The sequence below is a fragment of the Peromyscus leucopus genome, chromosome 12 (genome assembly GCF_004664715.2).
Source record: "Peromyscus leucopus breed LL Stock chromosome 12, UCI_PerLeu_2.1, whole genome shotgun sequence".
NCBI lineage: Eukaryota > Metazoa > Chordata > Mammalia > Rodentia > Cricetidae > Peromyscus > Peromyscus leucopus.
This window is the reverse complement of record NC_051073.1, coordinates 47,498,364-47,522,118: the sequence shown is the minus strand read 5'-3', so window position 1 is coordinate 47,522,118 and position 23,755 is coordinate 47,498,364. Positions and strand designations below refer to the sequence as shown.

Genomic DNA, 23,755 nt, shown 5'->3' with positions numbered 1-23,755 from the left:
AATCATCGGGGCTCAAGCTCACATGAGCTTGTAAGAATCCCAAGTCACATATATTAATGAGGCTTTCACTCATGGATGGGAGGATGAAACTGAGTGGGACTCACTGACAAGACTGGGCATATTTTGAGCAGAGTTGTTCAAAATGCCTTTAAGAAGAGCCACGTGTTCCTCCATGAAATTTGTGTCTTAGGTAGCTAATCACCTCACTTTGATTCTTACTGATTAATCTTGAGAAATGCCAAGTCTCTCTTATGTAGAGCAAAAGCATCTTCTAGAGCATGGTTCAGTAAACTAAGATGCAACAACCCATGGGCTATTTAAAAATCACTGCCAGCATCTTACTATTCCTCTTCCACCTATTCCAAGGGTCCCTTGATGTTTTCCAGGTTTTTGTGATTATGCCATGTTGTAAATTCACATCTGAGAATATGGAGCTAGGAAGTGCAGATGAGAGAGAACATGCAGCTTTTGTTTTTCTGGGTCTGGGTTACCTCACTCAATAAAATCTTTACTAGGTCCAACCATTTATCTACATGTCATGACTTTCAATAGCATTCCATTGTGTATAGGTACCATACTTTCACTATTTCCTCATCTGTTGAATGAAGTTAGGGTTCCATTTCCTGGCAATGTCAATATCAATGGACATGTTAACATGAAAGGGATAATTTCATGGGGTTCCACTTCTACCCAAAGAACCACAGGCAATTCATGACTGCCAGAAGGAAAATTATCCTCTCTTAGAGATGAGCCCCCTTATTGGTTGTCCAATGTAGAGTCCAATGTAGTCTGCTTTGAAACTATATATATATAGTTTCATGTGTGTGTACATATATACACACACAAACAGGAAAAATGAACTCAGTATGTTGTATTAATATATATTTGTATGTGCGTGCATATGCAAATGTGCATACACACATACGGAGAGAGAAGAGAGGGAGAAGGTGGAGAATAACAAAAGAAAAATATGCTATCAACTTGGAGGGGAAACATGGGAAGGATTCAAACAAAGGAGGATAGTTGGAGGGGAGAAGTGATTTAATTTTATTTCTATTAAAAACATTGAAAATAAAAATAAAACCGTTTCCAGCTAGCAAAAATCATTTTATATTTAAAAATTATTTAGAAAAGCAAACAAATATTCAACACAACTGTTTATGACCCACCATACACAGAAATAAATGTTTCTTGCCTTGTCCTTTGCAGAGGTAGTTGTGAATCTTGCCAAGTCCTTTGGAGTGCTGTGTACCTGAGCTCATTTTAAAGTCTGGATCATGTTCTTTAAATGTTATAATTAATCAATCAAGTACAGAGTAAATGATCAGACTGCCAATATGTCCAATATAAAATGTCCTTTATAACCTTTACAGTTAGAAATTTAGATTCCCTAGGATGTAAATTTTATGTAATGAACAAAACATATGCAAAGACATAGGATTGATAAAGTTGTCCTGTAGACTGCTTCTGTTGTTCTTGGCATCATTCAAAAGACTGCTGAATTCATCTGATGAGTGAAACTGTACCTGGCTTACTTCCTTTAGGTGTTTTTAAAACCTAGCATTCTGGACCTGTTGGAAGAAAGGAGAGATGAGAAAATATCTAAAGTCTTCACCTTGTTCCAAGCCAGAGCACGGGGAAAGCTGATGCGTATCACATTCCAGAAGATTCTAGAAGAAAGGTATTAACTCTCTATGACACTCTCCCATAGATAGAGCAATTCATATCTCAACCAATGCGACTTTGGTCATTGCCCTGCAATAAATAGACTGTAGTACAAAGACTAGTCTGCTTAGTCAGAGTCTTGAAAATGTTTTAATATCTGTATACAAAAAAGGAAGCATAAAGGACCTTGCTGTCTTCCCCAGTGAAGTATCATAATCCAGATATTACTTATTTCTTCTCATCTTCCCTTTGGGAAGGATGGTTTATAGTTTAGAATTACAGACATTGGAAGGTGATGTGTTTCACAGTTTTGGCAGTAGCACACCTGAAAAGATTGGCCCACACCTAAGTAAGACTTGAACAATGATAATATCGACAGGCATGTTGACATGGAAAGGGGAAATCTCCTGAGGTCCCACCCTAGATAATGAGCTACAGACAACAAATGAGTGAAGAGAGAGAGAGAAAGGGGGGGGGAATTAGTCTCTCCCAGGCATAGGCCCCCTAACTGGGTATGCAGTACAAAGTGGTCAGCTCTGAAATCATATGTACACAAATGGACTCAGCAGCCTTCATTTATGTATTTGCGCATATATATGTAAAAACAACGAAAATGGGGCACCCAACTTGAGAGAGAGTGAGGGGGGATATGAGAAGAGTTGGAGGGAGGAAAGTAAAGGTGAGAAGTGATGTAATTATGTGGTGACGCATGCCTTTAATCCCAGCACTTGGGAGCCAGAGGCAGGTGGATCTCTGTGAGTTCGAGGCCAGCCTGGGCTTCAGAGTGAGTTCCAGGACAGGCTCCAAAGCTACATAGAGAAACCCTGTTTCGAAAAACAAAAAAAAGTAGTTATATTTTAATTAAAAACATGTTTTAAAAAGATTGGCACACATATCCCACAGCTAACTCTGAAGAGGGATAGTCATAGTGTGTGTGTGTGCATGCCACTGTTATTTCTACTGGCTCAACAACTGTGGGTCTTGATGACTTATAATTGTACCTCTCAATTCATTTCAGGTAAGTTCAATGGAAACATTTATAACGGTGTTTGGACAATTTGGTATTGGGTTTCTTTTTTAAACTTTTAGAAAAACCATGGAAAGCAAGCTAATGAAAATCTTTAAACAAACAGACCAGGAACAAGAAACTTTGTATTGGCAATACTTTTTCCTTAGTGTAGTTTAACTTCCAGTGGGAAGCCCACAAGGTTTGATATAAGTTTCTTGATTGACATTAATTCTATTTGTCCAAAGATGATCAAGACTATGAAAATTATTAATGAGACAACTCCTGAAGATCTTTAGTGACTCTCTTATAGCAATCAGTGTAGTGTTGGAGCTTAGGTAGCAAGTAACATGTCTTTTGGGTTTTTATTTGCTTTTTGCTATTGTTGTTTGAGAGAGAGGGCTATGTCGCCCAGGCTAGCCTAGATTTAATTGTGTAGACCAGGCTGGCCTTGAACTCCAGTGATCTATCTCTGCCTCTTGAGAAGGCTGGGATTGCAGATGTGTGCTACCCTACCTGGTTCCAGTTGTATAACTTGTATTAAGTTTTTATATGTATTAATTTTTTCATATTTACTTCCTTTATTTCTCAAATGAGGCCATTAAAATGTATTGTTTCTAAGTCATTTATCAAAATTATTGTGGAATATATAAACTTCAAAAAATGTAGATAATAATATAGTACATTCTCATGGTATCATCATCAAGAAATATTAATTCTTAAAATTTTTTTATACAATTGCCGACAATTTAAAAATTATCAACTGATGCTACTGAAGTCCTTGTTTATTTTCCTCTTTGATTCAAATCTATTTTCCCCAGATCCTAAATTAGTGTTAATTATTTTTTGTTACATGTATAAATGTATAGTTAATATAAAAATATGTTCTCATTCTTTACTAGATAATATAGATAATCTTTTCTGTTTGTTTGTTTTTGAGACAAGGTTTTTCTGTGTAGTCCTAGGCTATCCATCCTAGAACTTCCTTTGTGGTCCAGGCTGGCCTCAAACTCAGAGATCCACCCGCTTCTGCCTCCCAAGTGCTGGGATTAAAGGCGTGCACCACTGTGCCTGTCTTAATAAAGATTTTTCTTTTCCTTTTGGTTTTTCAAGACAGGGTTTCTCTGCATAGCCTTAGGTGATACATAGATGGCCTTAAACATTTGCATGGCTTTTCATGCTTACTTCATGTGAATAATATTCTTTATGAAGTTTTCCATCAATGCTTAGAAGTCTTCTTAAAAGTATATCAGTGTCGATGAGTGTAGGACTAGACTATTGAGTTTAATTGCTGTATAGTAGCCCATTTGCTTAAACATACCACATGTATTCCTTTCCCCCATAAATTAAACCTGTGCTATTTAAAATATCATGTGCCATTCAAATATGTTATAGTTTTCTAGTGACATTTTAATATTTCCCCCATTCTTATATGGAAGGGTTTCTGGAAGATGACGTAAGTTAAAAAGTTCCATTTTCTGATAAGTTAGTGACAAAGTGCAGGCACAAATGGCTGTTCTCACAATTTTAACTTTGCAGGATTTTGTTTTCTGATTTTACTACTCAGCAGTGGTCCATGAGATTCCTCTTGCTGAATACTTTCATGAATATGTGGTACTTTAGACTTTGATATATTTCTGACATTGGCAAAAGCTATCATTTCCATTTAAAAGATGATATTTTCTGTAGCTTAAATTTTTTGATGTATTGTTTAAAGAGTATTCCCATTTCTACCATTTTCTTTTGAAAAGCTTTCTTTTTTTTTAAATCACGAACTCATTAATTTTCTATCTATCTGTTAATATATGGTCTTTAAAATTAACTTGTAAATGTGTTAAATTTTGATAGATCTTAAAACATGTAAACTAATTTGATTGGCACTGATGCATTTTGTAATAATGTTACAATGAGATTTTTAAAATCAGTTGACTGGCCTATAATTTTCTTTAATTTCTAGTCTGCTATCTAGTTTTAGACAAATATTATTCTAACCTTGTAAAAGAATTAGAGAATGTTTTCTCTTTCCATACATGAAACACTTTATTTAATTATGACTGTTTTGTGCATTTGCCTATAAAATAATCCAAATTTGGTATTTTCTGATGATTTCATAATTCTTAAAGTGTCTAGACATATTTCATTTTTTCTTCCTGAGTCATTTTATGAATTATTTACTAAATAAAATTTATGCACTATTACAAACTGTTTATATTATGTACTACTCAATTATAAATGTTAAGTATTTACTATGTGTACAATTTTACTCACAGTAAATAATCTTTATTAATTCCTAGGCTATTATTCCCAGTATTGTTTATTTTGTCTTCTCTCCTTTCCTTTATGTTACATGTATATCTATTTATTTAATATATTAACTGGATAACTTTTTTTCCATTTCCTTTTTCCCCTCAACTTCATTCATTTGTTATCCTGTTTTTGTTCTTCCAATTTGTTTTTGGCTTATTCTTTCCCTTTTCCCAGTGTTTGTGAAGTTTAATTGACAAAAATATATGTTTATGGTATACAATCTGATGTTTTCATATCTATGCACTTTGTGTAATGATTGCTGCAATCAGGCTAATTACTGTATCACCTCATATAGATATATTTTGGGTGTGTTGAGAGCATTTAAGATCAACTATATTTAACTAAGCGTGGTGTTGCATGCCTGTAATCCAGTACTTGGAAGATGGAGGCAGGAGGATCAGGAGTTTGAAACTGTCTGGATTACAGTATATATGTGTGTGTGTGTGTGTGTGTGTGTGTGTGTGTGTGTGTGTGTGTGTGTGTGTATTCAGAAGTGGGCATATTTGTTACTTTCCTCATTGCTGTGATTAAATACCTGAGAAAAAAAATTTAATGAAGGGAAGGGTCTATTCAGGCTTGTTTCTAGAGAGGTTTAACCGGGGAGGGAAGATTGGCATGAATCTGGGCAGCTGCACCATAGGTGCCGAAACCCTAGACTCTCTGCTTCCTGCCAGCAAAGACAACGTGACCACCCACCCACCTCACACTTCTGCTTCCATGCCTTCCATTGTTATGGACTGTAAATCCCCAAACAAAAATGATGCTAAAATAGTTTTTTCAGTTTATAAGCATGGGGTTTTTCTCCATGTATTTGGATCTTCTTCAGTTCCTTTCATTAATATTTTAATTTTCTGTATACAGATATTTTTACCTCCAAGTCTTATTATTGTGAGGTAGTTTATTTTATTATGTAATTATAAATGGGATTGTTTTCTTAATTTTTCTTTTCTGTGTTTCATTAACATAACTATGTAACTGTGCTGATTGTGTTTATTTAAACTCTCATTATTTTTATATATAAGGTGGAGTAACCTCCAATTTAGTCTTAATTAAGGCCTGTATTCTAAGAACACTTTTCAGCCCATGGTGTCCACATTTTGAAGATAAACCACTTTGTCAGAGGCAGCATTCATTTGTAGTGGAAGTAGAATTAAAGACTTCAATACTTCTGCTCATTCTATTGGGTGCATTGTTAGAGACAATGTCAGTGTTAGGGCTAAGATGTGATTATTGCCCTTTGTCCCTATTGTGATGGCAAAGCCTTTGAGACTTGATAAAAAAAAAAATCCACATTTACCCTGCAAACCGTAATAATACAGGGCAGAAACTCTTTGTTTCTAGGAACCTTTGCACACTTGAGTTTTAAGAAAGTTTGCAAACATCTGGTTGCAAAAGTTTACAACCTTCTGGTTGCAAATCATGTTTTTCCAGTCTGCATGGCTCTGATGGTTCTCTCCATCCCTGGTACTACTAGAACAGTGATGAGGGGACCTTCTCTAGTTGAGGTTTCTTGGTCCTTCAAGCTTCCTGGATCTGAGTGTTCTTCACTTAGTGGCATGTCATAGATTTCTTGAGCTTTCTTTATTCTTTCTCATTGTTTTAAAGAGATATATGAGGGTCTTACTTCAAAAGTCCTCTTTCAATTTTACAAGGCTTTCCTTCTCTTTGGTTTAGTGTGTGGCTGAAGCTAATCAGTTATAAGTTTTGTTTTACTGAAAATTTTCTCTAGTTCCAAGACTTCTTTTTAGTGACTCCTTTCTCTCTATGGCAATTGTCATTCAGATCATGAATTATTTTGTTAATTTTACTAAATTCTCCTGTATCTCACTGACTTTCCCTGGAATAATTATTTTTAATTTCTCTTTAGGAATTTAATAGGGTCCCTTCATATTGCATTTCTGGTTATGTCACAGACTTTCCGTATGTGTGACATGTGTCAAAATATTTGAGCTAATTAACTTAAAGAAAGGAAAGATTTATTTTAGCACACAGTTCCAGATACTTCAGTCTATAATAAGCTTTGTTGTCTCAGATCGTGAAGCTAGGTCATAAATCATGATAAGTAGTTTATTGTAAAAGGTGATGCTCACAGATGGAAAGAGAGAGAGAGGGAGGTGCAGGAGTCACAGCATCCCTAGTTAGTAGTGTACTCCAATGACCTAACTTTGTTGATTATATGTCCAGACACAAATACAGTTCTTCTAGCCTATCATATTTTTTGCTTTATAAATACTTGTAGTAGTCTGTTATTACCCTTTATTTTTCTTTGGGGTCATTTGTGATGGTTTTATTTTATTTATAATTGTATTGCCATTCTTCTTTTTTTTAATAGTATATCTTAACGTCTTTCTCTTTTTTCTCTCCTACTTTAGGGATGCCCTTGTTTTGATCCAAGAGAACATAAGAGCTTTTATGGCTGTGAAGAGCTGGCCCTGGATGGGGCTCTTCTTCAAGACCAAGCCTCTTGCTAAGTCTGTGGGTGTTGGAGAGGAGGTAGCGGGACTGAAGGAAGAGTGTGCACAACTTCGGAAGGCTTTGGCGAATTCAGAATCCCAGAGGGAGGAACTGAAAACAAAGCAAGTCTCCCTTGTCCAAGAAAAGAATGATCTACTTCTAAAGCTGCAGGCTGTGAGTGCTCCCAGCACCTGTTCTTTATGGCTTGCTTTAAATTTGACTAACTAGTTCCAGAACCATTGCTGACTTGAGAAAAATAAACATGCACTAGCTTTCTAAATACTGTACATTTTTATTAAAGCGAGCCTGTGGAAACACATAAAAAAAACCCTTGCATTAGAATGAAGTAATTTCATTGGTCGGCTGTCTTAGAAAAAGCCATAAATCTGATCTGGGGAGATGCTCAGTAGATAAAGCACTTGCTTCAGAAACTGTGAGGATAGAGGTTTACATACCCACAACCTACGAAAAAGCCTGGCAAGTGGAGCAACCCAGCATTCAGAGCACTAAGATGGGAAATCCCTGGCACACACTGGCTAGACAGTTTAGCTGATCAATAATCTCTGGGTTCAATTTAGAGACCCTGCCTTCATTGATAAAGCAGAGACCCATTCAGGAAGACATGTGATATCAACTTCTGACCTCCACACACATGTGCATACATGTGCATGCATACACAGGTACCTACCACAGACATATACATGAAAGACAAGAAGGAAGAGGCAGAGAAGAAAAAAAAAATTGTCAAATGACTATTGGCTATTCAGTGTATAATATCACAAGCTATTATGGGACCAGGAACATACAGATCTATTGTTCTGAGACAGAGTCTTCTTGTGTGGCCCAGGTTGGCCTGGAACTTGCTGTGTAACATAAGCTGGACTTGAACTCGTGGCAGTCCTCCTATGACAAACTCCTGAGTCCAGGGATTACAGATATAAGCCACCACACATGACTGAAGCTCTGGATCTTATCTGACAATGATCCACTAGCAAGTCAGCCGGTGAGATTTTAGTAGGCCTCTACCACCTGGCTCTGTTCTCTTTTAGACTGGATCAATCTCCTGTAACCCAGGGTGGCCCTGAACTCCTGATCTTCCTGCTTCCTCCTCCCAAGTGCTGAGATTTAAGGTGTGTGCCACTGCTGCCTGGCCTCTAGTGGCTAGCTCTGCCCTCTAATCTTCAGGCAAACTTTATTCGTTAGACCACAAACAAAGTATCAGCACAAAACAGGTAAAAGAGGACAAGGACTTTTTTTAATCTACTGCTTCCTCACATTACAGCAGAATTAAGTGAACAATGGTTCCGTGTGAGAGAGTAGGCACAGAAGATAAGCTTCTCACCGTGTTAAACTGCCATGAAGTTGCCAATGTGACGCTTCTCCAGTTCCACTGGCACATTTAATGAAGTAGCCAGTAAAGGTTGACCTCCTTCTTTGGTGTTGGGTGACTGGTCCAGGTCCTGTTCACATGCGAAGTGGGCTCTAGAAAACAGCTGTTCCGCATGTCAGCCTGAGGTCGGAAGACCAGATGTTCTCAATAGTTCTCAAATACAGGAAGTTTCTTTGACTTGCTTTGACGTTTCCTAAGTGTCCTGATCATTTTTTTCTAAATTGACCTCATATTTTGATTCTTCAGCCAAGTTTTAGGTTTACTATTTAATCTTTCTCCATGTGTGCCCTTTGAGCCCCGTTTGTTTAGCTGGAGTTGTTTAGACAGGAGTTACAAAGAACCCATGAACCTAGTGTTTTATCTTTATGCTGCTTGCATCTTCTTTAGTGACACAACTTGAGTACTTTATTTTATTTACTTTTTTTTTTTTTTTTTTGGTTTTTTTTTTCGAGACAGGGTTTCTCTGTGTAGCGTTGCGCCTTTTCCTGGAACTCACTTGGTAGCCCAGGCTGGCCTCGAACTCACAGAGATTCGCCTGGCTCTGCCTCCCGAGTGCTGGGATTAAAGGCGTGCGCCACCACCGCCCGGCAACTTGAGTACTTTAAAAGGGTAGGTAATAAATTCCCCAGTCATTTCAGTTAGGACGGAGAGTGAGGTCTGAAGATGAAAGATGGAGATAATGGTAGTGGTTTGCTTTCACTGTAATCAAGTACCCGAGATAATTAACTTATGAACAGAAACAATTTCCTTCAGCTCACAGTTTTAGAGGTTGGCTATTTCCATACCATTTACGCCGCTATTGTACAATTTGGGCATCGCTTTCCAGACCAGTCATTACTGTAGCTTTTAGTGGTCACAGTTGGGCAAGACTGTTGATGACTTTTCTCCCCCTAGTAGCATCCATAGAAACTTCCAGTAGCCTCTTCATCTACATTTCGCTTGACACACACCATGGAAACAATGGGAAACAGTGTTGTCTGAAGACAGTACATCTGAGAGAGAAAAAAATAAGCAGGACTTAAGTTTTATGTGTGTTACTTGAGGAATTTGCTGCTGGCAGAATCATTGAAGCAAAAATTTTAGTTGGAATTAATAGTGAAAGTAATGACTTATAAATTTGTGAGTTCTAAATTCAGCCAGTGCATAAAAATGTACTGCTTAGCTCAGTTTATAGAAATCTATACTAAACAAAATACGTCAAGGCATTTATAACAATATTATAAATATTATATTATACAAGGGAACTCCATTAGATAATATTCTAAGCACCTGTAGCTGGAGAATTTCTCTCCAGCTCCCAAGTCCTGCCAGTCCCAGAGCCCACTTATAAAATAAACACACAGACTCTTACATTATTTAAACTGCTTGGCCATTAGCTCAGGCCTACCATTGTCTAGTTCTCACTCTTATATTCAGTCCATTTCTATTTATCTATACTTTGCCACGTGGCTTGGCTTAATGGTACCTTACATCTTGCTTGTCCTGGCGGCAGCTCCAGGTAGTCTCCTCTCCTTCCTCCTTCCTCAGTTCTCTCTGTTAGTCCCGCCTATACTTCCTGTCTGGCTATCGGCCAATCAGGTTTATTTACATATAGCGATATCCACAGCTGTCAGTCTATGTGCCCACATCAGTTCTTCTAGGTGCTTTGATTTATATGTGGCACACTTTTTCACTTTTGGAAGTGTGCTCATTCTCTTAGGCTCCTGAGTTTCTATTAAGTGCCTTAGAAGAGGTCACTTAATCTACTAAATGGGCTTAAAATATAGAAGGCTCTTCCAAACACAAGCAACATCTTTACTTTCCAACAACAGGGTTAGGAACCTGGAAATGGTATTTTAGCTACCTATGAAAGGCAGGTAAAACTTCTGGGCAGAGGGCAGGTAATTATCTCCTTACTATGTGTTAAGCAGGCTCATCACCCAGCTGATAAATTACTTCCAATTGTTGGCAACAATCTTCTCCTCGTTCTTATGGCAGGAACAAGAGACACTGGAAAATGCCAAGGAACAGTGTGAGTTGCTGATTAAATCCAAGATGCAGCTGGAGGACAGAGTCAAGGAGCTGTCTGGGAGGATGGAGGAAGAAGAGGAGATAAATTCTGAGCTGACTGCCAGGGGACGGAAAATGGAAGATGAATGTTCTGAGTTGAAGAAGGAAATCTATGACCTGGAAACAATCTTGGCAAAGTCAGAGAAGGAAAAGTGTGCAGCAGAGCACAAGGTACTTATTCTGTGGTGTTGGGAAAACTGAATTCTTGGGTGAATAACAGAAGTGCTCTGCTCTGTTAATTAACACAGTGGCCTGCAAATTTAGTGATGAAAGCCAGAATCAGCAAAAAGTGAAGGGTCTGATGAACTATATTTTTCCTCCACGGATTTCTAGTTTGAAAGTATGGGACCCCTTTAATGTAACAAATAAACTATTATTGCACCTAAAATCTAATAGGGCAAAATGGTTTCATTGGGCCTCCAAGCATCCCTTTGGGAATGAGAATGAACATGATGCCCTTTGCCAAAAGGTAATTTGGGATATGGCTAAAGCCCCAGCTTTAGCAGTGATTCTGAGTCTGACCTTGAAGCCATCTCCTTAATTCCAGGTAAAGACCTGGGCTTTTTGCTTTAGCTGTGGGCTTTAATTTGTGCTTCTGTATGGGGATTGACTAGTGAGGAGTCTGAATGAAGCCTTTGACAAGCAGCTAATCTCCAATATGAAACTGTACTTGGCAGATGATTCTACAATAGGTTCTGTGTTGCTTCCCAGGAGGACAGATGGCCAACTCCACCTTCACATGTGCTGTCTGCTGGAACCCTTCTTGAACTGCTGCATTTCGGGGACACTGAGGCATCATGTGATAGCACATGTTACCCAGATCCTCAACAGAAGTTAAAATTACCACTGATGATATTATTGTTATACAGTAATGAGCTCTGAAAACAGTTTGCACATTGGGGTTTAGTGACCATGGTAGATTAAGGACCCCCTTTTTGTGGGAAAAAATTGAATTTAGGTGTCAATGGCTCTTGATGACATGAGATGCCTCATGAGTATTTTGAACTATGAAAGGGAAATGTTCTTGGTGTTATACCCAACTTTTTAGTGCTGGCTCTAATGGTGTCTGCCCACAGGTCAGGATCCTGACTGAGGAAGTGCACTCTCTCAATGAGGAGGTCAACAAACTTACCAGAGCAGTGAGGGCTGCACAGGAGGTCCAGCAGCAGACCCAGGAGCATCTGCACATAGAGGAGGAGAAACTCAGCAACATGAGCAAAGCAAGCCTGAAGCTGGGTCAGCAAGTTGAAGCGGTGAGCAGCAGCGGGTGACTGCTTGGCGGTCTGACTTCATTGACAGTCTATCTCTTAAGTTTTGCTTAGTTAATTTACCCTAACAGTTCCATGAAAACTCAGTAGCATAGCGAACTCACTTTATTTTTCACCAGTAGAAGTCTTTTATTCTTAACATTCATAAAGACCATGACAGTGTGAGTATAAGAATAAGTATAAGAATACTTATATGCAGCTTTTGCACAACTCTGGAAAATGGGAGACAACACTGAGGTGAATAATAAAAAGTAACATCTTTGACTGATTGGTTCTTCCTTATGTTTTTGTGTTCATCTACTTTTTTCTCCTACTATTTTCCTCTCTGTGTTACTTAGTTCCCTTTTCTATTTCTATGGTTTGCCCATCTCATATAACCTCAATGTAAGACATTACAGGTGTTTGCATGTGCACATTCTTTGGTGACCTCACCCATTTCGGTTGCTCTAGCAAATTTGCATGGACTTCAGGCTTCTCAACAACAGAGATTAACTTCCCACAGTTCTGGAGACTAGAAACTCCTCAATCAAAACAGGCAGACACAGTGTCTGGTAAAGACACAACTGTTGTTCAGAAGTGACGTCTTATTGCCTTGTCCTTACACGGTGGCAGCTAAGAGGACCTATACATGGATTTTTTTTTCTATTAGAGCTCTGTCCTCTTGACCTATGTACCCCAAAGGGACCTACCTACTAATGCTATTGTTTTGGAATTTCATCATGTTCTAGGGGACATGTACCTCTATTTTTATAACATCTGTAGTTCATCTAATTCTAATTTTTATACATACCTTTGAGAAATATCCCTTTAAACAACTTGAATTTCATATATTTTACTTGGGAGATTGTTAAAAAGCGAGGCTACCAATAAACAGAGGGTAGTATTTTAATTGTTTCCCAGCTTCCTACTAAACCAACTTCTCTATCACTGTTATCAACATGAACTCAGAGACAGCTGGAATGCTCTGAGTAGTATTGTACAATATCAGGATATAACAAGTGTTATGGACTAGAGGAAGGTGAGGAGTTTAAAGGGCAGTGGGCAGGGGCAAACCATCATGCCATGTGAGTCCCAGGTAGGCTGTGGATATTCATGGATGATTACACAGACTGATTACATACTGTAGTTCTAGAGAGCAGAACACTTGTGTTTTAAAGAAACACCCATGAGTAAATGGGACTTATCCACCCAGGAAATGAGCTGTCAGGTGAAGAAGTGAGCTACTTTTTCCAGGAAGTAATGAAATGGACAATTGGCCACTTGCTATTGGTTGCCACTCTAAGACAGATCTTATCATTTATAGTCTGTAAAACTTTCACCCATCATTTATTTCTAGACTTGTTTTGGCAACCCACTGATGCATATATTTTTTATTTAACTCTTCAAATTTTAAAAATAATGTTTACTGTTTGATTTATTTGGTTTATGTGTGGTGGTGCTGGTGTACATTTCATTTATGGTGCACATGTAGAGTTCAGATTGTAACTTAATGGAAGTTGATTCTTTCTTTCCAGCACATGGATCCTGGAGATCAAACTCAGGCCTACAAACTTGTCAGCAAGTCTTTACCTGACCTTTACCTGCTCAGCCCTGCTGTGGACCCTAAAATGCTTTTATGCACCATTTACAGAATTTGTTCCCAGACTTTTCTTTTTCTTGAAAGTGGTTAATGTAAGCAACTTCAATAAGATACAAACTCTGACTTTTATTTGGATAAGTATGCTTCCTTTTTATTTTTTCAGTTGGAAGGTGCCCTTGAACGGGAGAGAAAAGCCAGAATGAAGTGTGAGAGGGAGAAGCTCAAGCTGGAGGGTGAGTTAAAGAAGAACCAGGAGGATGCCGAGAACCTGGAGAGCAGCAAGTGGCAGCTGGCAGAACAGCTGAGGAAGTAAGCACCTTCCCAATGCCAAGGGATTCTGGGAAAATCTTAACACTGGGAGGATCAGTGTTCTTGTTTCATTTAGCATCAGGTTTCTAGACCAGAGACAGATATTTTAAGACCTAATATGGTGACTAGAAGCTTAGGAAAGGGATATTTTCAATACAATGGGCTCTAACACCAACTGGAAAAATAAAGATACAATCTAGAGAATATAGCAGAAAGCATCCACCTAGAAAGTGAAAATTTTGGAAGTAGTAACACAGAAGAGAGGTGAATTATGCAAATGCGAGTCTACAAAAAGTAGCCTACTTCTTTGACTTGTGATGAGACCAACGGCAATACAAACACAGTGAAAACCTGACTGTGATATGAAGCCTGGAGAACTCTATGATCACTAAGTAATATTGTTTTCCTTGTCAGATACAGTTGCAGTAGTATTTATGTAGACTATGAAAACATTGATTCCTATAATAAAGTCATACTTATATGAAATGATAAAAAATATGGAAAATTTCTATTGGTTCCCTTGGATTTTTTATACCCTATGGAACTGACTGGAAGATGGTTTTCTGTCTAGTTCTGCTGGTTGGTGACATATGTCTTAATGGTTTGTATCTTTTGTCTTCTGTTTATTAGATTTTTTAAAAATAACACTTAAAGATTTAGATTCTACCAAATAAGTGGAGCAAAAGTAAGATCCAAATACAAGGTCAAAACTGAGAACATATCAAAATTGGGGTCCACAGTTCATAAAGTAGTCAAGTGGCTTTGCTTGCATGCATGTGTTGGCCTCAAGCATGTTCTTGGTGATGGTTGATTGTATATTCCTAACTTATTACACTTGACATGTGTCTGTGGTCATCTTAAGAATGCAAGGGAACAGTATGTTAGAAAATGCTGACAGGTTCCCTTCACAGTCAGTGTTGAAAATTACGTCAGTTTGGCAGAGTGAAGATAATACTCCTTGCTTTTGCAGGCTGTAGGCCAGAGTTCGATTGAATACATGTTACACGCTGATTGTAAAGTAAGCTCTGTGTGAGACCATGTATAAGCATGTCCCTTATATTATTGTATGGGTCAAGTCAAGTTATATATGTATACATACAAATTCCTGGAATATGATAGATTCTACAGTAAAGAAAATTAAAATATCCCTACTATTTTGCACACACACACACACACACACACACACACACACACACACACACATACACACTTATGAGTACTTAGAAAAGAGTTTAGAAGGACACACACCAAACATGTGATCATGATTTGAAGAAAGAGACCAGGGATTATATAATATTCAAATCAGATGTAGATGTAATGGTTTTATTACAGTAAGAATTCATATGCTATTCCATAATTTTAAAGTATTTAAATATGTGTTATTATGTGGACAGATTACCTTTGTCACATTTTCCTAAACAGGAAAGAATTTGAAATGAGTCAGATGAATTCAAAAGTGGAGAGTGAGAAGAACCTGGTATCTCAGCTTCAGAAGATGATGAAAGAGCTTCAGGTACCCAATTATCAGACAATTCTGTGTGCCAGTGTTTAGATCCACGAATAATGGTCGGCACTCCCATAACTGGTACCCTTAGCCAGCTGTAGACAGAGGAAGTAAAGAGCAGCAGTTAAGAAGGTAAATGGCCTCCCACAAATGTGTGACCCTGGAGGGATAATTACCTCTTAATTTAAAATTCCTTTCTCACGAGAATAATAACAAGTAGCTTGTTCTTTGAACTTTTGCTGTGGACTAGTCCTTGTGCTGAATCTTGAGCACATAATTTTTAACACATTAATCTTGGCAGCTTTGAGCTCAAATGATTAAATTCAACGATATGTTTATGTGGGAAGAACAGTACATGACCCGCTGTGTCATTAGTTTAGTGTTTAACTTTTATGGTTAGAAAGCAATTAATTTAAAATTCAGTAGATTCTATAGCTATTCATAAACCCAAAGCATTCTTTATTTGATAATGGATAGCAATTTGGAAATTTCAGACTAAGTGGTTATTTTACACCATATCACCATGTTATAAGACAATTAAAAGTACTGTTATGGCTATACACATATGCATACATGGTGTTGCATATACATTTGTATAGATTTTTTATGTCACATTAACATCTTAATAATACCTCCTTTTAGTGCTTATCTTTTGGGATATTTTAAGCCCAATAAGAAAATCATTCTCAGGCCCTCTGCATAAGTGAGACAGTTGTGTAGATTGATCTGCTTAAGGGACCCCCTGGCAGTAGGATCAGGATCCATCTTTAGTTAGTGAGCTGGCTTTTTGGCACCCACTACCTATGGTAGGATGCCTTGCACAGCCTTGATGCAGGGGGAGGAGCTTGGACCTGCCTCAACCGAATGTACCAGGCTTTGCTGACTCCCCATGGGAGGCCTTAACTTTTCAGAGGAGGGAATAAGGGGTGGGTTGGGAGAGGAAGGCTGTGGAGTGAGGCACGAGGAGGGAAGAGAGGGGAAATCTGTGGTTGGTATATAAAATGAATAAAAAATTTCTTAAAAAAGAAAAAAGAAAAAAAGAAAGAAAACCAGTCCCATTTCTTGTGAACATGCTTTCTTTTCAGAAACAACATTAAACACCAAGCATTATACTTTCTAGGTACATCTTCAAGTGATAGATGACTTTACCCAAAAGAAAATAAAACTCCCAACTTATCCAAAAAAAATTTTGTGTGTGCCTTAACGATTCTCTAAAAATTATTTATGAAGACATGCTTCTGAGGATTTTGAGTGAAGGATAGTATTATTTGAGATAAATATTTCAGATTCAGTAACTAGTTGTCAGGGACCACATTTACTTGTGGGTAGAAATTACATTTTAGAAGCACTTGCCCTGGGATATCTTGTATATAAAACTGGTGGACTGCTTAACTGGCGTGATCTAGAGAAATAGCTGTCTCTAAGCCAATTTATTAATGTAAAGGAAAGCATTTTGTAAATAGTCTTTGCTTTTCTTCCCTTCTCTCCCAACCTGTGCCTATTTACTTAAGGTGTTAGTGAATATTGCCACTCTTGCTGCACTGAATACAGTGACTCTGAAGGTTTCCAGCACTTTTTACCATTGCACTGGAGCATCTGGAGCTCCAAGTGTTCTATCAACACTTTGGCTAATACCCCTGCCTGTAATGGCATCCCAGATGACTGTTCACCTCAGTAGTTCCCATTCCTCCACCAATTCTAATTCACCACTGCAAATCTACTACTTGGAATCTGAGGACTAAGAAACCAATTAACCAACTTGGCTTGCCATGTGGGTAGGGTTGATAGATGTTGTTTCTTGAGGGCAAGTTGCTTGAATGGGTATTGATTCTATTGTCAGTTTTCCAGAGTCTATAATTATTAAGAGGGTTAAAAATTTAGAAAGATATTGCATATATAATTCACTATGCCATATTTTTATAAGCTCCCTATGAAAATTGTTCTTGGCATATGAAAGAGGTCCTTTTTTAAAAAAGGGCGTGCTCTTTATTAAGAATCTCCCTCTTTGTATAATTTAATGATGTTGTCTATAATGCAGGGCTAGGGACCTGGAAGAATTGAAAATTGTAATTATGCTTCTTGGTATGGCTTTGGAGAAAAATTGCTTATTTTCTCGGTGTTGAATTTCCTTTAGTTATAAAATAGGAAAGAAAAAAATGTCACATTTGCTTTTTAAGTTGAGACAAAATAAATGTAGCAACCTTGTTGCATATAGAAATATGTCATAAGTAATTATTAAAAGTCAAAATTACTTATTTTTTTCAGGCTCAGATACTAAATTTGAAAGAGGAACTGGAAAATGAAAGGACCACTAGAGCCAAGGTGGAAAGAGAGAAAGCTGACCTCACCCAAGACTTAGAAGATTTGAAGGAGAGGCTGGAGGAGGCAGGGGGTACTAGTTTGGCTCAGATGGAGGTAACCAAGCAACAGGAAGCAAGATTTCAGAAGCTTCGCCACGACATGGAGGAGACCACGAGACACTTTGAGGCAACCTCTGTCGCTTTGAAAAAGAGACATGCAGAGAACCTGGCTGAGCTTGAAGGTCAGGTAGAACATTTACAGCAGGTCAGGCAGGTGCTAGAACAAGAAAAGAGTGAGCTGCAGTTACAAGTGGATGACCTCCTGACCCGTGTTGACCAGATGGCCAGAGCAAAGGTAGAGATTTCCAAGCCTTTCTTAGAGGCATCTAAACACAGAAGTAGGAGGGGAGGGGAAGGCAAAGAAAATTCTGAATGATAACTAGAAATGTTGGCTAATGGAAGGGGCAAGATTTTCCTGTGCATTATTACAGGGGTTGAACCTTGTCTTTCACATGCAGTGCAAGTACTCCACTGCTAAGTTATAGCCCCAGACACCTTGGTATTTTCTAAATTTTGAGACAGGCTCTTATCAAGCTGCCCAGGGTAGCCTGAACAAACTCTGTATCTCAGAAGGGCTTTGAAACTGCAACAGGTCTGAAGTCATGGTGGTTGCCCTGCCCAGTGATTCTCCTGGGCATCACAATAGTGGAGAATTGAAATTTGCAGCTGCAGCAGACCCTCCGTAGTTCTGTCTGAACTCTGACGCTCTTCAAAACACATTTTAAATTTAAGGTGGATATAACTACATCTTCATACTTCTTGTACGTTATGGACCTATGTAGTTAACAGTGTATGGATATCATCAAAGAGTGTCTGTTATATTGTTGGGTTGAGCCACATATGGGTTGGCAGGAAAGAAAAGTGTTGGCATGCAGGCAGTAGACACTTAGAATATCCCTGGGCAGTGAGTCTTGAAGTCCACCAAGCAACACTGGCCTCTTATTTGAACGTCTTGGCACATGAGGTTTTCACATTCTGGTCTTGTGCTAGATGGAGCAGCAGATATGTGGTTGATACAATAGCTATTCAATTGGTTAAACAGTGAAATATGCTTAAATTCATGAGCACAGGGGGTTACTGAAAATTGGCAAATATGTAAACAAAAGAAGAATTTTTTTGTTCATCTTTGGAAACTGCTGAAAAAGTAAATAACTGTTTTGAAAACTCAAACTGCAACAAAGCATCTATGTTAGCCCCCGCCCCCAAGGTCTCTATGTAGCTCATCTCTGCTCTTTCTTTTCATCCCTGCGACCTTTCTTTACTTCCCCAGACTTTGCTGAAAGTGTTCCCTTAAGTTGTTCTCTCAGAGATCAGTAGTGGCCTCACTGTCCACAAGTCAGCACATGTGAAAGCAAACCCACCACGTTCACCTGCAGCAGGCTATATTCCTTTTGTGCATTTCTGCCCCTGGCACCTGTTCTTCCAACCAGCCAGGCTCTAAGCCTCAAACATGTGCTTCTTCTTCTGTTCTTTGCTTTCCAATTCCTTATCCCAGCAGGTCAGTTCCTCACTGTCTTCCTGCTTTCTCCCTCATTCTCTGGTTGGTCTATTATCACTTTGCATCTGGACTGTTTTGGGTTCCTAAATTATCGTTTTTGTTTCTAACCTTTCATTATTCCAACCCATCCAATCCAATACCAATATAATACTTTTCTAAAGTATGAATTTATGGAGTTTTGAATTTTAACCATCTGCTTTCAAGATAACCTAGGACCTATTGTAAGGTTCAGCCTCTGTTGCTGCCAGTTCTAGATTCTGTTACTTTATTTCATTTCCATTCAAATTAAAATGTTTGTCTTTCACTAAATATCCACTTCCTATCAGCTCTTTCGTTCTTTTTCTCTCTTTCTCTCCCTCCCTTCTTCCTTCCTTCCTTCCTTCCTTTCCTCCTGCCTTCCTTCCTTTCTTTCCTGTCCTTTTTCATTTGTTCATTCATTTTTTGTTTGTTTATTTGAGACAGGGTCTCATTATGTAACTTTGTCTAGCCCAAAACTCACTAATTCACTATGTAGATCAGGCTGGCCTTGAACTCACAAAGATTCACCTGCCTCAGCCTCCCAACTACTGGGATTAAAGTTGTGTGCCACTATACCCTGGCAAACATCAGGTTTTTTTCTATGCTAATTCTCTTTTCTGGAATATTCAAGTTGTTTTTTTCTGTATTAAAATTTTACCTGTTCTAGAGTTCTTGTAGCACTTTTGGGATATCTCTTGGACTGTTGCATTTCATCATCTTTTAACTTTTCTTAGAGAAAAGCTTCTCTACAGCAGAAACTATATCTTATTGTGTTCATACTTACAGTGCTTTGTACAATCCGTGTAGTGGCTGGCATTAGTATCTGCCTTTTGCCCTAAGTGCTGCATTTAGACAGCAGAGATTGGCCTCATCTCCTAATTATAGGCATGTGTGTATATGATCACATTCTTTTGTGCTTCATATAATTTTGATAATATAAATTGATTCTGTGGGCTGAAAAAATGGCTCAGTAGGTAAAGTTGCTTGCTGCCAACCCTGGTGATCCAAGTTCTATCTCTGGGGCCCACTTAGTGGAAGAAGAAAACTGACTCCAAAAAGTCATCTTCTGACTTCCACATGAGCTCTGTGGCAGTTGTGTGTGCCTATGTGTGCTCAGGGTGCCTGTGTGTACACACACACACACACACAAAATAAAAATTAAGTTGTGCTCATTCTTAAAGGCATAAATATTACGCTGAACTTTTATCTGAGTTATTTACTTTATCATTTCCCAAGTTATATTGGTAAGACTGTCAGTGCTCGATGGAAGTTGAAGCATTTTTTTTTTTTTTGGTTTTTCGAGACAGGGTTTCTCTGCGTAGCTTTGCGCCTTCTCTGGAGCTCACTTGGTAGCCCAGGCTGGCCTTAAACTCACAGAGATCCGCCTGGCTCTGCCTCCCGAGTGCTGGGATTAAAGGCGTGCACCACCACTGCCCAGCTCGGAAGTTAAAGCATTTTTAAATGAAAAGTATTCTGATAGAGAGCCCCAGAGCAATTTAGAAGTGATAGGAATTCTCATAATTGTTTTTTTTTTTTTTTCATTTTCTGGGATACGTCATATTTAGTCTTCTTAAGAAGGGGAATTGAGATGTATGTGCATTCCATTAACTTCCTCTTCTCTCATATCAAAATTAGTTATTCATCTTTAGACTTAAATTGAAATTCTTTTGAAGTTGCAATTCTTTTGCAAGCTCTATTCCTATATAGGCAACTTGTAGATAAATATCCATATGATCTATTACAAATCCTGATTATAAAGTGCTTTATTAATTAAAAATACTCTGCCAGTTGTTAGCACTTCTTGTAGATACACACCATGTGAAGCTATGCCTAAAGGAAACATTGCTTTTGTGTCTCCCCAGGTAGGTTGATAACCTGTAAGTATGTACAGCTCAGCAAGCTCCTCGTCACATGGGTGTCTGCTAAAATGCTGGCAATCTGTGGCTCATTTTCTTGCATTTTACCAGTGAGAAGCCTTATAGGTACCCATCATCTCTCACTCTTTTCAAACAGATATGTATATGTAACACAGTATACCCAAACATGAACATAAGTGCATTTTACAACCCTCTAGGAGCTTCTTAAAAGCAAGCTCAGTCATATCTTACTTCCTGCAAATCAGCACATATAAATCCAAACCCACTACCTCCTCCTGAAGCATGTGCTTCCTTTGGCATTTCTGTCCCTGGCACCTAGTTTTTCCTGGCTCTTCATTTGTAAACAGAGACATTATCTAAAAAGCCCATGGGTTGGAGTCATTTTTCATCAGAAATTTAAAATAAAGGTAGTTTATATAGTATTATAGTAATACATTTATCTAGTCTTCTAACAGACCCAGGACTCAGACAAGTGTGTGTCAACCAGTGCATCTATCATTTAATCTTTAACATCTCCTTTGTGATCACTTCTTCATGTCATATATATCTAACAATTTAATATTTTGTGTTTTCTTTCATATTTTTCCCTACACTGGCAGACAGGCAATTTCAGTTCAAATCCCAAATCTGATATTTACTGTCTCTCTAGATGTGATCAGGATCAGTCTCTAGGATACTGTTTTGTTTTAGAAAACTAAGTCACCTTAGACTTCTGAGGAAGAGTGTGAAGAAAGAAACAAACATGCCCACTGTAATTGTTAAAAACATTTTTGGATATGTGACCAAGCATATTCAACATTGAAGATACGGTTTGCAATTGTGGGTGACCTGAAAATGGCTACACTGATCATGGTTGCATCTTTCTTTCATTGTGTGTAGAGTGTTTGTTAATTAATTAAGCACACTTGGCTGTTAACATTAATGCTATGGCCACCATTATCCTGGTGGTATTGTATGACAACCTGGTCATTGATTCTCTGCCAGGTTTGGCTTCTCAGCTAACAAAAAGCCTATGTGCACTGTAGAGCATCCATAAGCTGGAACTTCATGGTATTAGCCTCCCAACAGATATGCGTTGAAACTGGTTCTCCTTCTTCTTCGCTAATCATAGGGTGATATCCTACCCATGTGATAAAACAAATACTTGGGTTGTATTTTATGAGGAAAGTTTGAGTATGACTTCAGTCTCTACATCAGCCAAACTCTTACTAAAGTCTACAATAATTTGAACGTTGTAGGCATTTCTTAAGTGCCCATTGTATGTTAGGTATTCATTTTGGGATGTAAGAAGGCACAAGTTAGTAACTGATTGTGGGAAGTTTAGAACACTTACTTGCATAAGTTTAAAGAGAGATCCAATACAACAATCTCCAATGCAGCACACGCTCCAACTAGAAATGGCCCCGAAGTTTCTCACTGGTCTTACCCTGCACTGCCTCCAAATTTGCCTGATCGTGACCATTAGCGTTTTATAACAATTAAGCTAGCATTGCAATGATCAGATTCGCCACCATCTTTCACCATTTCACAAGCTCTCAGTGTTTCCTCAAAACCAGAGTGTATGATTTCTCATTTCCTTATTCAATTTTTACAGTCTCCTCTCTTTAGAGATATAATGCATTTATGTTTTTTCTTCAGAAATCGAAATTCAACACATATTCTAAAGAGCCTAGGAAAGTATTAATTAACTTCTGCTGTAGTTATTTTTACTATTACTGTCATCAGTAGGGAAGATAGAAGGCACCCGAAAATTATTTATAGATGAGTTTCACAAAAACCACAATTTAGAGTCTATAGAACCACAGAGCACACCAATGTAATTTATCATTTTTGTTCACATAAATAGTGAGAAGGCAAACTACAATTAATTCTTAGGCAGTCACCATCTCCAATCTTGCATTTATCCCTCTCTGAGGACCTTGAGAGCCAAATTACTTGCATGAGTTTCCAGAGTGTGACAAGAACCTAGTGATTAGACTGGTGGCTTAAATCAGGGAGAAGTAGGAAGGTTAATCTATCTCTTTCAGCAAGCATGAAAAGCCAGTTCAGAGAAGCTAAAGTTTGAAACTGAAATGTTAGTAGGATTGTCTTGAGCCTCAACCCTCTTGACCAGATGATGCAGTTTCTTAGGCAGGTTTCGTGCTAAGATGGTGAAGCTCAGATCCGTCTAGTTTCTCCTGTTAACCCTGCCCATCCTCTAGATTTCTTTCTACACCCTTCCCCTCCCTAGCCATCTTTTCCCCTCTACTATATTTAAACTTTATTCTAGGCACCATGTATCTGATATCAAGTAGACCATTTACTCCCAAGAGACATATTTCAGTGGAAGGGAAAGCTAAATATTTAATATAGTATCATGAAATGATTATATCTGGCACTATATTGTTATTTGACATCCTTCCTTCTCTAGAAGACTGTAGAATTCTAGAGAGACTCCTAAAAGCCAGGGAATGGAATTTGAGTCTGAAAAG

General features: G+C 38.2%; 1 protein-coding gene across 1 annotated transcript in view; it reads left to right on the top strand.

The window, feature by feature from the left end:
• The window catches only part of LOC114691906 (myosin-15), a 128,936-nt gene that overhangs the window by 57,117 nt on the left and 48,064 nt on the right, over positions 1-23,755 (top strand). The window contains 7 exon segments of the mRNA XM_028867466.2: positions 1,545-1,681; positions 7,351-7,606; positions 10,800-11,042; positions 11,948-12,124; positions 13,882-14,027; positions 15,450-15,540; positions 17,797-18,186. Coding sequence (XP_028723299.1) covers positions 1,545-1,681; positions 7,351-7,606; positions 10,800-11,042; positions 11,948-12,124; positions 13,882-14,027; positions 15,450-15,540; positions 17,797-18,186 — 1,440 coding nt within the window.